Genomic DNA, 14,707 nt, shown 5'->3' on the forward strand with positions numbered 1-14,707 from the left:
GATCATCTCAATCCCTCAAAAGCCATTTCTCTCAGATGCCACCAATCACAAAACTAGCTTGGAGCCCCTCACAACAGAGAAGTTTGGCCAGGCTGGGATTGGGCTGTGGCTCTGACTTGGGGCTGTTCATCCTGTTGGACTGGTCATTCCCTCATCTCTAAGGCACTTACAAGCATCAATGCACAAACTGACAGACTTAGCTTACATTGCATCTTAGCTGGGGAAAAAACTTCTCTTCCTACCTACTAGTGAAATTTCTCCAATCTTTTTGTCACTTCTTCAGAAAGAGAATGAAGAGAAGCTTGGCTCCCCACCCTCTCTAAAAGGGAATTAAAAGGGAATATTACATTTTCCCTCAAAAAGGAAATTTTCAGTATAAAGCAAGAAACACATCCAGACTGTAAAGTATGTCCCACAAAATAGTGGAATGCCACTATTTTAGCAAGATGACATTGAGCTGTGTTCTACACTCAGTTAGGGGCTGTGCGTTTCCCTTGGGAAGAGTCCATCCTGCTGGTGGAGCAGCGTTTTGTGTTAGCAGGATGTGGCTTGCTGCCAACAAAACATGCCGTCCTTAGCTGAGCAGAGTGATAGGAGACAGCCCAGTCCTGTGTTGCACGGCACATCCAAATACATGTTCTTGCTTAAGAAAGATGCAGTCCTCAGACATCAGCCCAAAACTCTCAGCTGAAACGTCTCATGACTGAGAAACTCATCTCCCTTTAGAGATGCAGCCAAATTTCTCCACATGTTCTACCTTCTTTATGTATCTGCTCAAATCTTTTCGGTCCCCAGGTCAGCTCTGCCTTCTCTCCTGGGTTTCCCTTTCCCTCTTCAATACCTTCCACGTGGGGCTTCCTTAGCTCTAGTACTGCCAATGTCCACCACCTGAAATATAGCAGTGCCGCCAGTAATTCCCCCACAGAATCTAGAATTCAGCACCTATTAAGAAGGGGAGGAGAACATCAGGCATCAGTGGGATGCAGGGAATTCCTGGGACCAGTCCTTGGGTGACCCTTCCCAACCTGGTGCTAGGGAAATGGGCCATAACTCGTACTTTCCCTTGGTTAGAGGGGATGGGGCCACAGTTTTGGTCCCATGGTATGCGAAAAAGATGGGTTGAGGGCCTGGTCCCCACAGCCATAATACATGGGGGACAAAACCATTATTTAAGCACAACGGCAAGAAAGTTTCCTCTTTGGGGTTCAGGGTTCAAGGTGACATTCAGACACTGGTGTCTGTCCTGGTGCCCCATGGGAACCTGTGGCTCTCTGCTGCCCCTTGCTGGGTTTCCTGTGCACTGCTATGCCAGGGGCTAGGCTGGGAGAGCAGACGGACCTGCTCAGCAGAAGGAAGCAGCTAGATGGGCTTACACCCCTCCTTCCCCTGCCCAAAGCCCCTACAGTCACTAGCTACTAGTCCGATGCTGCTTTAGTACTGTATACACATCATCCACTTTGCTGAGTCTCTCAAAAAACGGTAACAGGTCGAGAAGTTCCGTGTCGGCCATGTTGTCAAACCATGAAGCCACAGGCACCTGCCAAGGAAGAAGGAAAAGGTTAGGTTTCTCCGCTGGCTCAGTACAAAAAGCCCTCCCCTCATACTTATAGCTACCCCAAATGGCAACTCTACCGACTGCTAAGAGGTGGCTAGGAGGCCAGGGAACCTTTGTATATTCAAGTAATTTTGCCGGTAAGATTTGGCTTATCACTAGCATCTGTAATACAGAGGGGTGGATACCTTTCCCCATAGTTGCATCTCAGCACTAAGTGAAAGATCCCTCTATAAACACAGCTCCATTCCAGAGGCAGCTACATCTCAGGGCCAAACTATGCCATGACAGTGGTGGATCCTTGTTTCAAAACACTCATAGAAAGGAGCTGGGAGTTGGATATGTGCTTTTGGCTCTTCATATCAGACCCTCAACCTTCTCATGCAGTTAAGAACACTAAAGCCCTGATGAATCAGTCCAATAGTCCATCTAGTCCAGTATCCTGTCTCACACACTGGCCAATCAGTTCCTCCAGAAGTCCAACAACAGAGCATAGAGGCTGAGACTTTCCCCTGATGTTGCCTCTTGGCACTGGAATTCAGAGGTTTGCGGTGTCTGAACATGGAGATTCCCTTCAGTCACCATGAGTAGTAGCAACTGATTGATCCTCCGTGAATCTGACTAATCCCCTTGTAAAGTGTTCTGTTCCTGTGGCCACCACTACATTGTCTGGTGGCGAATGCCACATTTTAATCACTCTCTCTGTAAAGAAGTATATCTGCTTCTTTCAATTTAAGGCTGGAAGTTAAAACTATTACTACTACAGCTCAAAAAATAATAATGTCATTTTTATAGGCAGCTAGAGATGTAACAGCTACTACTTGGAAAGTAGAAAAGAGTCCCACTATTAACCCCTGGTATAAAAATATCTAGAACATACTGGTTCTCATGCTCAGGTTACCCAGATCAAAGGTTTGCTCAGTTTGTTAATTTTACTATTCTGTAATTGGATCTTAAATTTGTACCATTTTGCATTCTAAACCACTCCCTACAGGTCAGCTATATGTAGCTCTGCTCACTGCACCTGACTCATTGTACCTGATTCCTTGTCTGATGAAGTGTGCTTAGAGCACATGAAAGCTTACATTCTGAATAAAACTCTGTTGGCCTTAAAGGTGATACTTGACTCCTGCTTTGTCCTGGAACATATATGTAATGACGAAACGTAAAGGCAAGATGAAATCAATATCTAACTTAGATGGTCAGCCAGATTTTACAGTAATATGGTTTCTGATACTAGAATATTTAAATAAACTCTCCGAGACTCCAGAAATAATAAATACATTACAACACTTATGGTAAAATTTTCTGTAGTAGTTTAAATCAACGTTTTAAATACAATACATTCCTTGTTTCATTTTTTCTTCTCTGGATAGTCTCAATACGATGTATAATCTTTAATATTATAAAGTGATACGCTGTTATATAAATTTAATTTATAGAAAAGTTAATAAAATATTGAATGAGAAAAGAAATATATCTGCTTCTAGCACCGCATCTTGTGCTAACAGAAGCCTGGTATATTTGTAACACGGTGCACTTTAATGGCTAACAAACATAAATCAAGAAGTCCTTTGTTCAAATCCTGCTTCCATCATGAAGTTGCAAAGCAGCCCCCGGCAAGCTGCAGCAGTGCCAGGCTCTCCCCCCCGCCACCCCGCCACCCCCATGAGGCTAATAATGCTGGCTTATCTTCCAGGGCTGTTGCATACAAGATAATACACCCCAAGCGCTGGATTTCCTGAAAGCATTAAATGCTCATTAACAATACCTGCACTGCATGGGCGTGGAATCTGAAGCTGAACCCAGCGCCTGGCATCCTAAGCAGTTCTACTTTTATTGTGTTTTTATTATTTTTAAAAGCAAACTTCAAGATGCTTTATGAGATTTCCAGTGGTGAGTTCTGCATCACTCTTGCTCATTTCCGTGACAAGCAGAAACAATTACACAAAGCTAACAGCAGCATGCAAACATACTAGTTAATCAGGTGGCAAACTTTTAGCTTTTCCTAGTGAAAAACACTGGTTTGCTTTGCCTCGTATAGTCTTTGAAAGCAAATTTAGTAAGGATGGGGTCTATCAACAGCAACTGGAGAAGACCGCCTCTTGTTGTTGCCCAGGAGCAGATGCTGGGTACCAACCTGTAGATATGGTCACCTTCTCGATGCTTCCAGAAGCTTTGGTCTGGCTGCTGAAAGCAGAAGGCTGGACTAGATAGATCTCCAGGCTGCTCCTAGGTTCTTATGATCCGAGCACTGCGCTATTTAGATAGCTCTGGTATGTGTGCACCCAAGGGAGCATGTCCCCAGCATACAGAGCCATTCTGACTTCAGAAACAGTTGCATCTGAGCCTCACTTAAGGATTTTCAGAGTCTAAAGGATCTTCAGAGCTGGGCAAGAATTTCTGCACAAAGAGCCACACCTACTCAAGGTACAGCTGCAGCACAGAACATCTTTTCAAAGTACAAGAAATGCACCATCCAGCGTGGGTTCCCTGTCTGCCATGTAAAAAGCTGCCCCTCTTCTCTTGCTCCGCAGTACTTTCTTTTTTGGGGCCTTCATTCAACAGGACTGGGGTCCAGCTTGGCAGCACAACCCCAGCCCCAAGATCTGAAAACCTGTTGGCTATCTGGCTACTTACAGCATTATCAGGGTGGAAGACATAGGAAGCAGGAGAATTGTCCACAATGATAATACGTGTCAGGTCACGACCCAGGCGGCTGAGGTCCTTGACATAGTTCCCACGGTGGAAGACACATGACTCACGGAAGAGGCGGGCACGGAAGGCTCCCCATTTATCCAGCAGGTCAGCAACAGGATCTGCATACTGGGAGTGGGAGGAGAAAAAGAGGGTTCATTCCTGCATTCACCAGGTGCACAATGGGAGGGGGGGAGGGATATGACATTGTGTATCTTGGAAAGGTTGGATCATCTTTCTCTCTCCCTGTCAGCGATGTTCCATTTGAGTTTCTCCCATTGCAGCAGGTATGTTTACTTCTTTCCAAGAGTTATCTATTCTTTCCTCAGGTCAAGCAGGAGAATTGAGATCTAGGCTACAAAAGGAAGAAGGCCTGCAAGCCAGAACTCTTCCCCCCCCCCCCCCAGTTTTGGCAGGATAGTAGCTAACAGCAGGGAAAAGGGGATAGAAGCCAGGATTCAGGGGGATGAGGGGAAGAGGAGTGTGCATACTGGGAAAAAAGATGGGTTTTTCCATCATCTTGCTTTTTCTTCCCCATTTCCCCAGATGGACATCACTGAGGGAGTGAGGCTGATGATCACCAAGTAAGGAGGTGGGGTAATGCACAAGGGGAATCTCACCTTTGCCAGGCTAGCAGTGAAGAGCACACACTCAAAGAGCTCACCCATCCGCCGGAGAAACTCGTCCACATGGGGTCTCTTCAGCACATACACCTGGGGAGGGGAAGGGAGATTATGGGGGTGGGGTCACGGGGCACACATCTGCTCTCTAGCAAGTAGATCCTACCTTCTTGGCCAGCAAAAAGCTTGGCTCCATCGTGCTATGCTGTGATGTCTTCTCTTGAGCGCATTTAGGTTGGATATGAGGACTGTACAAATATTTGGGCAGTAGGCAAAAAGTTGTCTGAAGACACTGCAGAATCTCCCTGCCTGGAAGTTTTTCATAAAACTCTAACAAGCACTTGTCTGTAATGGTTGAGCTCTAGGAAATCCTTCCATGGTTTAGAGAACTCTTCACAAAATTTCCATCTGAACAATTCCCTGTGTCATTATCCATCCCCCACCCAGAGCAGTGCTAGGTAAGGTCAGGAGAGACCCGAGTAGAAGAGTGTGAGAGAACATTCTGGAGAAGTCAACTAGAGTCCAAGAGATTGAAAACTGACATCTTTCTAGTTGGAAATGTGAGGGATGAGAATTAGGCAGGATGTTTCACTAGTCATGGATAATTAAGGCACATGTCTAAGAATATACAGCGGATGGGTTCTTCAAGGATATCAAGTAACAAAGGGCTAAAGGAGTTTTTGGTTTGGCACATTCAGAGAAGGTTCTACTGGCACATGAATTAAACACTGAAAAATGGATTTGAAGTCATTACTCAGGTATGGAAACCTGAATATAAAACACACATACATCTTGTCAAGTCTGATGGGAGAAGAGCGCAAATGACATTCAGCACATATACATTTAAAATAATCAAGAGCATGAGCTTTCGTGGTCACCATTTCCAAGTATTTTACTATCTGCTGAATTTTACACATGGAAGCCCTTCAGGAGAATTAGTGAGAGGCAAGTGTGTTTCATACCTGGGTATTTGTAACAGAGTGCAAAATACAAGACGAAAACCAGCCCAGAGTTAGGCTGTCTTTATGGAAGGACAACTGAAGGAACTATCAAGTTCTGATCCCAAGAACTCCAGATTAAGAGGGTATTCTGAAGCAAAGTGCATTATAGATGGTGTGTGTGCGTGTGTGTGTGTTCAGACTTCTCCAAGAACAAGAAACACAGAAACACCCAGAAACTCCAAATCCAGATTTTGATCAAAATAAATCAAGTACATCAGGTGACATTTGTATTCATTCCAACAGTATAACAGCTATGTATTTCATGGTGTGTTTTCTGTTTCAGATGGCCTAGGAGAGAAAAAGGGATTGTGTATGTATGTGAGGAATATGTGTACACGAGCAGATCAGAAAGGACTGGAATAACTGTAAAAAAAAAAAATGGAAATTCTGCCAGTTACCTTTAAGAGAAACTGCTTGCAATTTACAATCTCCTAGAAACTTGCTCTTTTTGTAAGAAGGAATGCAGGCATTCTTGCCTAAATCAACACTAAAAAAGTAGATCCTGTCCTGTGTACACAGCATGACCATAACCATCCTAAATTCTCAGCATCCTGGCTAGGCAGTTGTTCTCCACAGCCACAGTGAGTATTACATAAGAGTTCAAGAAAGAGGATACAGCACAGATGAAATAATTCTTTGAGGACAGAGGAAGCTATCAAGGAGGACTGTGGAACTGCAACAACTGAGACAAGAACGAGGAATATCTGCAAGAAAGAACGGAAGATTCCCTGCCTTAGTGCAGGAGAATGTGCTAAATTGGCTCTAGAAGTCCTTTCCGGCCTTATGAATACAACCGCAGGAGGGATTGCTCAAAGACTAGCAACCTGATTCCACCCACTGCACTATTTATTTGTTATAATTCAATTTATAAACCGCCTTCGCCACCATGTTTGCTGGTTCACAGGCAAAACATCCTTGGAAAGGACCAAAGCAAGAGAATCCTTTCCACCCTCCGACGTGGCTAAACCAGTGACATATCTGAGATGCAGCCTGCTCTGGGATCTGAAGTGCACGAACAGTATGCTTGGTGTTAAGCGCCTCCTTAAAAGCTGGCATATGCACCTGTTCATTCTCTCCAGTTGATGCTGCTGGCTGCCTCCAAGGCCAAGTAATCAAGAATAGGCTGACTGAAGTACCCACAGCCTATCCTGGATTACTTGAATCCGGCAACAGCCTTTAGAAGCAGGGATGATGAGTTTGACGGTTACAGAACGATGCAAAGGATGTAAACGCTCAACCCCATCCTCAAATGCCACCTCCACACCTTTGACGTTACCTTCCACATAAGCCCTGCATCCCGGTATACTGTAAAGCCTCCTTTGGCAATTGGATCACAGGTAAAAAAAAAAAATCTATCCCCCACCCCCAGACACCACTGCCAAGACCATATGCTGGCCAATGATCTCTCATCTCCCATTACGCCTCCATACCTGGTGCATGACCCCATCGATCTCCACTGGGATGATAAAATCTGCATTGTTCACTGGCTGGGAAAGGAGGGGAGAAAGAGAGAGTCTGTAAGATGGACTGCCTCAGTAGAGTTCCTGTATTTCCCTCACAGTCTTTCCCCACACACCATCATGGTTCTCACAGCTATACCTACCCTCTCATCATCTTGGTTACTGTTGTCAACTCCAAACATATACACTGCTCCTGTAAGAATGGCTAATTCACCTCCCCACCACACACACACCCATGTCCCTTCTACAGTGAGGGAATCTAATCTCACACACTTATATTCTGCTTGGGAATTGAGGGGATCAAAGTGGCTAAATTGAAAAATCAGCAAAGAGCCAGGAGGCAGGTTGGGCATTTATTGGGAGATGTATGGGGGCGGGTGGTGGAGCTGACCTTAAAGGAACTGTGCACCAATGTCTCATCCAGGTCAATGACCACACAGATTTTGCTGGCATCTTGAGGCTTGATTTCTGGCAAGAGGTATTTGATAGTAGCCTGCAGATTAACACAAGCATGCAAGAGAAAGAACTGTTAGGTGGTCTTATGACAGAAAGGCTGTGATGGAAACAAGAGGTGAAGAACTTCGCTTCTAACAGCTAACACAAGGCTGTCAAAATATGGGGCTCCGCTTCTGATCTCAATTAGGCATTTGAGATCACTGGCTGTCTTCTGCATGCTTTTTTTCTTTGAATCTATATTGACTGCAGAGCTCTAGACTAGTAGCAGGGCATGCAATAGTTGCCATGAAGACTTTAGTCATGGGTTCTCACAGGAGCCAAATCAGAATGATTGGGTGTGGGTATATATTTTTTTTAATTCCAACCCTAAAACTAATCGGAGGTCACAAGCTCTGCATAAGGCAGGAAGAAATCCTGAAACTAAAGAAATGTGGAAAATGTGGGCATTTGAAGAGGTGAGCTCGTGATGCTAGTATTTTAAATTGTCACTGTTCTGTTTTATTTCACCAGATAGAAAACAGCTGTGCAGTTACACAAGCAGGCACCAGAGGGCAGTAGATGTAAGGCTCAAACCGGTCAGTTTTGGCTGCCAGTAGTTTAGCAGCCCAGGGGGATTAAAGACCTGGGTAGCCACCTACTTAAGTAGCAGCCCTGTCCATTTTTCATGTCTCCTGGGTCTCTGGCTGCACTATGGAATGTACCAAGCACTGCTTATCAAGTATGCTCTCTTAGTCCAGGGCCAGTGGACAACCTGCTAGATGTCCAGAGGAAAAACATGAAGATGGAAGGATCCAGGAAAGGGCCCAACACTTGAGATATGTTGTTTTGGAAAAACACACACCCTTTAACTGAGGATGACACCTGGCCACTGGAGCAGGACATAAACAGAGAAAAAGCTCTTCCTTTTCCAGAGATCATAAGCCACTCTCATCCGCTGTTCCCAGCAGAACTTCAGACGTCCTGGATTACAGATGGATTCCTGTAATCCACCAGACCTCATTCTCCAAGGAAGACCAGGAACTCAAGATAACCTTCTAAGCAAGATCCTCAACCAAAGTCCTGTCAATGGCCATGGAGAAAGCTGGTTCCCGCTGTTCCCAACAGAACTTCAGACATCCTGGATTACAGATGGATTCCTGTAATCCACCAGACCTCATTCTCCAAGGAAGACCAGGAACTCAAGATAACCTTCTAAGCAAGATCCTCAACCAAAGTCCTCTCAATGGCCATGGAGAAAGCTGGTTCCCGCTGTTCCCAGCAGAACTTCAGACATCCTGGATTACAGATGGATTCCTGTAATCCACCAGACCTCATTCTCCAAGGAAGACCAGGAACTCAAGATAACCTTCTAAGCAAGATCCTCAACCAAAGTCCTCTCAATGGCCATGGAGAAAGCTGGTTCCCGCTGTTCCCAACAGAACTTCAGACATCCTGGATTACAGATGGATTCCTGTAATCCACCAGACCTCATTCTCCAAGGAAGACCAGGAACTCAAGATAACCTTCTAAGCAAGATCCTCAACCAAAGTCCTCTCAATGGCCATGGAGAAAGCTGGCCTACCTTAGGCACCGAACCATTTTCCTCAACCAGCAGCGGGGCATTGTTGTTGACAGGAATAGGCTCAGAGTTGTCATGGCAAAGGCAGCAGAAGAGGGATTGGAAGATGCTGCGGTTCCTGGGCTTCTTGGAAGGCGATGGGTTCTGAGCACCTGCAGGGGGACAGAGGCAAGTCTGAAATCAAGTAGGAATCCTGACTTTCCAGACCCTCTTTGCTAGCGCTTGGATGTTTCAACTGCAGAGAAAGTCAACAGTTACAGCTCCACAGCTCTGTCCAACTCATACACTCCACCCACACAAGCATGAGATTAGCACAGCACATAGATGCATATGGAATTCCTTGACACTTCCCTTTTCTTGTCCAATATTCATATCCCTTTCCAAGGCTTAGAAGTGCACCTTTCTGAACAGAGTAGGGAAAGAATGCAACAAGCTACCAGCAAGCAAATATCTCACCATATTAACTGGCCAGTGGCCACTGTGGTATAGAGGTTGCAGTTCTGTTTTACCAAATGGGGACCCTGGCTGGAAACCCCAAAAATCCCCTAACCTAATTTATCTCACAGGATTGCTGCTGTGAAGATAAAATGAAGAAGGTGAGAATGGTGTTGCAAGCTGCTGTGTGTTCCCACTGGAGAGAAAAGCAAGGTGTAAACATCTAACAAAACAAATACATGCTTCGAAGGTATGGGAAAATGTCCTTTCTTCACATGTTGTAGTTGTCAAGCTATACATAAAGCATTTTATCTGTACTTGTAAATGCATGGTTTTACTCACAGCAAAGGTATGATTTCTAATTTATAGTTCTTATTAACAATATAGATATGACAATAAACACAAACAACAATAACAAAAACAACACAAAATAATAAAACAGAACAATATACTGTGGAGAATGACTCCTCCCAATACATTTGCTGTTAATCTATGTTATTCTGTGTTGATAATACAATATATTTATTTTAGTCTATTAATCTTTTTCCAGTTTCTAACTTATTATGAACTTTTTCCTTGTCTCCATCTTTTCCTTATTTTTACATTCCCCCCCTTATTCTCATTTATATCTATAAGTAAACTATCATGATATTTTTAACCAATCGTACAAAGGTTGCCACGTTTCTTTACAAACTTGTACATTTCCTCCTTTCAATCTCACTGAAAGGAAGTCCATTTCTGCTGTTTCAAGCAGCTTTTGTAAAAACTCTTCTTGTCTCCCTTGTACCTAGACTTGACTTGTATCTTAGTCCATCAATCTAGTTGAGTATCCCCTTCGATTTTCAAATTCCCTTGATTATCTAATAATGTTTCATAAGTGCTAATTTCTTCCCATTTGAATAGATTGGGGTGCATTTATGCCTCTACCAGTGATAACCACTTTGGTGTATGTTTGTATATTTGTGGTTTGATCCAGGCCCAGGTTCTGTAATTGCCCTTCTAATTTCGTGTCTAAGAAAAAAGGTATTTTTAAGGGGGGTTGGTACCACATATATGAGTGCCAACCTCTAGGGAGATCAACACCTTCTAGAACCAGCAGTCTCTTTTCAACAGCATCCAGTCTCTTGCCCACATTAGAGTACACGCTTTATAATATGATTGCCAATCCGGCAACGCCAATCCACCTCTTTGTTTGGCAACTTGTAATATTTTGAGTTTGATTCTGGGTCTTTTGTTTTGCCAGATGAATTTGGATACCATTACATTTATCTGCTGAAAAAATGACTGTAGTATTGTAATGGGAATCATTTGGAACAAAAATAATATCCTAGGCAGAACATTCATTTTGATTGTTGCAATTCTTCCTAGTAATGAAATTTGTATATCTTGCCATCTTGTTAAATCCGCTTTAATTTCTTTTTATAATTTGTCAATAGTTGTCAGCTTTCAGCGATCTTGTTCCCACCGTCAAAAAAAATTCCGATATTTCTCTCTTTTCTCATAACCAAATCCTGATTTACTTTCTAATTTCATCAATTTGTTCTGTAGTCATGTTTTCTTGCTAAAAATTTAGTGTTTTTTGAAGTTTACTTTAAAGCCCATTACATCACCAAATTGTTCCAATCTTTCTCTTAGTTAACTGATGTAGTCAGGTCTTCCAGGATAAACGTCAGATCATCTGCGAAAGCCTGCACTTTAAAGCTTTCCCCTTTTGTTTTCATTCCTCTTATTTCCTGATCTTCTCTTATCGGAGCAATCAAGTATTCTAATGTTAAAATGAATATTAATGGTGAAAGTGGGCAGCCTTGTCTTGTGCCTTGTGCAATCTGTATCAAACTCGTCAATTCACCATTAATATTGATTCTGGCCTTCTGATTATTATAAATAGATTGAACCATACCTCCAAAGTACTCTCCGCATCCAATATCATTTAAGCACCTCAGCAAAGGTATGATTTCAGTTGTTTCATTAAAATGGTATACATGCTATGAAAACAAGATTATGATTCCCTCCCACAGAGAAACACAGTAAAAATCTATATACAACTCTTGCTACAAGGAAGAAAGAAGAAAACAAAATGGTATCAACCAGAAGTCCTCAGACGATATTGTGCTCAATCCATCACTGAGAGTATCATAATGCCCCTGTATAAATCGATGGTGCGGTCTTATTTGGAATACTGTGTGCAATTCTGGTCACCGCACCTCAAAAAGGATATTATAGCATTGGAAAAAGTCCAGAAAAGGGCAACTAGAATGATTAAAGCGTTGGAACACTTTCCCTATGAAGAAAGGGAACGCTTGGGGCTCTTTAGCTTGGAGAAATGTCGACTGCGGGGAGACATGATAGAGGTTTACAAGATAATGCATGGGATGGAGAAAGTAGAGAAAGAAGTCCTTTTCTCCCTTTCTCACAATACAAGAACTCGTGGGCATTCGATGAAATTGCTTAGCAGTCAAGTTAAAATGGATAAAAGGAAGTACTTCTTCACCCAAAGGGTGATTAACATGTGGAATTCACTGCCACAAGAGGTGGTGGCAGCTACAAGCATAGACAGCTTTAAGAGGGGGTTAGATAAAAATATGGAGCAGAGGTCCATCAGTAGCTATTAGCCACAGTGTGTGTGTTTGTGTGTATGTGTGTGTGTATATATATATATATAATTTTTTTTCGGCCACTGTGTGACACAGAGTGTTGGACTGGATGGGTCACTGGCCTGATCCAACATGGCTTCTCTTATGTTCTTAGAAGGCCACAGCAGTCAGCTAGACAGGCTTGTATGCCTCCTGGATTGGAAAAGGAAATGGGGAAGGAAACATAATGGCTCAGCCACATTGATGGAGGGGGAAGGGATGTCAGGTAGGTAGAACTCTTGATGAACAGGGGAGATCCCAGGGCTAGATGGGGATGGAGAAGTTCCAGGCAAACTGAGCCTTGTGGAGGTGATATGGGGAAGGAGGAGGAGACAGAGCGGTTAAGTAACCCAGTAGGTCCAATTGGTGCAAGGGGAATGGAGCAGGATAGACAGACAAAGGGTTCAGAATAAGACAGATTTGATGGTGGGGATGGGGAAAGCACTTAGGGGTGGGTAAGTGGAGACCAGGCGATTGTGCTTACATCGTTGCTGGCAAAACACACACACCCCTTAGGAGTCATATTTTAATAACTGTGACATTTTTGGCCTTCTATACAACAGAGACCTTTGTATTTCGTACAATCCCACCTCCTCCTCCTACCTGTACCAGATCTAGCCAGGTGACAGATATACTCCTATCTTCCTTCAGTCTCCCACATACTCCGGGCACAAACAGAAATTAAGCCTGTTTAAATCATGTGCCTTTTTGGGTAAAATTATCGAGAGGGCAGTAGCGCTGCAGTTGCAGAGTTTTCTGGAGGACGCTTCCGTTCTAGAGCCACACCAGTCCGGCTTTCGCCCGAGCCATGGGACGGAGACAGTGCTGGTCGCCTTAGTGGATGATCTCCAGCGACAACTGGATCGAGGCGGGTCAGCGGTACTGTTGTTGTTGGACCTGTCGGCGGCGTTCGACATGGTCGACCACCGGTTGCTGGTTCACCACCTCGTCGACGTGGGGATTCAGGGATTGGCCTTGCAATGGCTTTCCTCTTTTCTCTGTGGTCGAGGCCAAAGGGTGACGATTGGGGGACAATCGTCCCAGAGGCATCCGCTTAATTGTGGGGTGCCTCAGGGGGTGGTGCTTTCCCCGATGCTGTTTAATATCTATATGCGCCCCCTTACCCAGATTTTCCAGAGATTTGGACTGGGTTGCCATCAGTACGCTGATGACACCCAGCTCTATCTGCTGATGGATGGCCGGCCTGCCTCCGCCCCAGAAAATCTGGCCCTGGCGCTACAAGCCGTGGCGGGGTGGCTCAGGTTGAGTTGTCTGAAGCTGAATCCAACTAAGACAGAAGTCCTTTGTCTGAGCCGCGGTGGCCTGGAAAGGGAAATCCCTCTACCAGCCTTTGATGGGGCGCCACTGATATCGGTGCCCAAAGTCAAGAGCTTGGGGGTGCTACTGGAGCCCACATTGTCTATGGAGGCCCAGATAGCAGCCACTGTGAGATCTGCCTTTTTCCACCTTAGGGGGGCACGACAGTTGGTTCCCTTCCTAGAGCTCAGTGACTTAGCAACAGTGATTCGTGCAACGGTCACCTTGAGACTAGACTACTGTAATGCCCTCTACATGGGGCTGCCCATGTAGCAGCCAGGCTGCTATTGGGTCTCCCTATTCAGGACCATATACAGCCGGGGCTGCGGAGACTGCACTGGCTGCCAATAGTATTCCGGATTCGCTACAAGGTGCTGATTATTACCTTTAAAGCCCTGTATGGCCGAGGACCTGCCTACCTTAGGGACCGTCTCTCCCCATACATTCCCCAGAGGGTACTCAGATCTGGATCACAAAACCTATTAGTAATCCCCGGGCCGAGGGAGGCGAGATTGAAGGCTACTAGAGAAAGAGCCTTCTCTATTGCGGCCCCCCACTGGTGGAACCAACTCCCAGACGATGTTAGAACCTTGCGGGACCTTGCTCAGTTCCGCAAGATCTGCAAAACAACATTATTTCGAATGGCCTTCAACCAAAGTACGTAGAGGTCCAACACCACTGAATGTATGGCATGGAATTCAGCACCAAAACTGTTGTTTTTAAAGTTGTATTAATAATTTTAAATTGTAAACTGTTTTAATTTTTTAACTGATTTATTATTGGATTGCTCTTATTGTTTTATTGTTGACATTTACAATGTTGTTAGCCGCCCTGAGCCTGCTTCGGCGGGGAGGGCGGGATATAAATAGGAAAAATAAATAAATAAATCTCCACAGTTCTTAATTCCACTTTCCCTAACTAATCCCATTACTGTTAGTGGCTCCTCTTCTCTGAGCCAGCTCCAGATAATGAGATTTT

The 14,707-nt window shown here is 44.4% G+C and overlaps 1 protein-coding gene across 2 annotated transcripts in view; it reads right to left on the reverse strand.

Annotated features, from left to right (window-relative positions):
* Positions 1 to 781: 781 nt before the first annotated feature.
* CTDSP1 (CTD small phosphatase 1) overlaps positions 782 to 14,707 on the reverse strand; it is a 37,694-nt gene continuing 23,768 nt past the window's right edge. Inside the window, exons 2-7 of one of the 2 annotated variants that reach the window (XM_060261450.1) lie at positions 9,348 to 9,496; positions 7,722 to 7,823; positions 7,301 to 7,357; positions 4,870 to 4,962; positions 4,193 to 4,378; positions 782 to 1,537 (exon numbers count right to left, since the gene is read on the reverse strand). In XM_060261450.1, coding sequence (XP_060117433.1) covers positions 1,409 to 1,537; positions 4,193 to 4,378; positions 4,870 to 4,962; positions 7,301 to 7,357; positions 7,722 to 7,823; positions 9,348 to 9,496 — 716 coding nt within the window. In that variant the 3' untranslated portion in view covers positions 782 to 1,408. The remainder of the gene's footprint in view (positions 1,538 to 4,192; positions 4,379 to 4,869; positions 4,963 to 7,300; positions 7,358 to 7,721; positions 7,824 to 9,347; positions 9,497 to 14,707) is intronic. The other variant, XM_060261451.1, reaches the window with a different exon arrangement.

This window comes from Heteronotia binoei, chromosome 21 (assembly GCF_032191835.1).
Source record: "Heteronotia binoei isolate CCM8104 ecotype False Entrance Well chromosome 21, APGP_CSIRO_Hbin_v1, whole genome shotgun sequence".
Classification (NCBI taxonomy): Eukaryota; Metazoa; Chordata; class Lepidosauria; order Squamata; family Gekkonidae; genus Heteronotia; species Heteronotia binoei.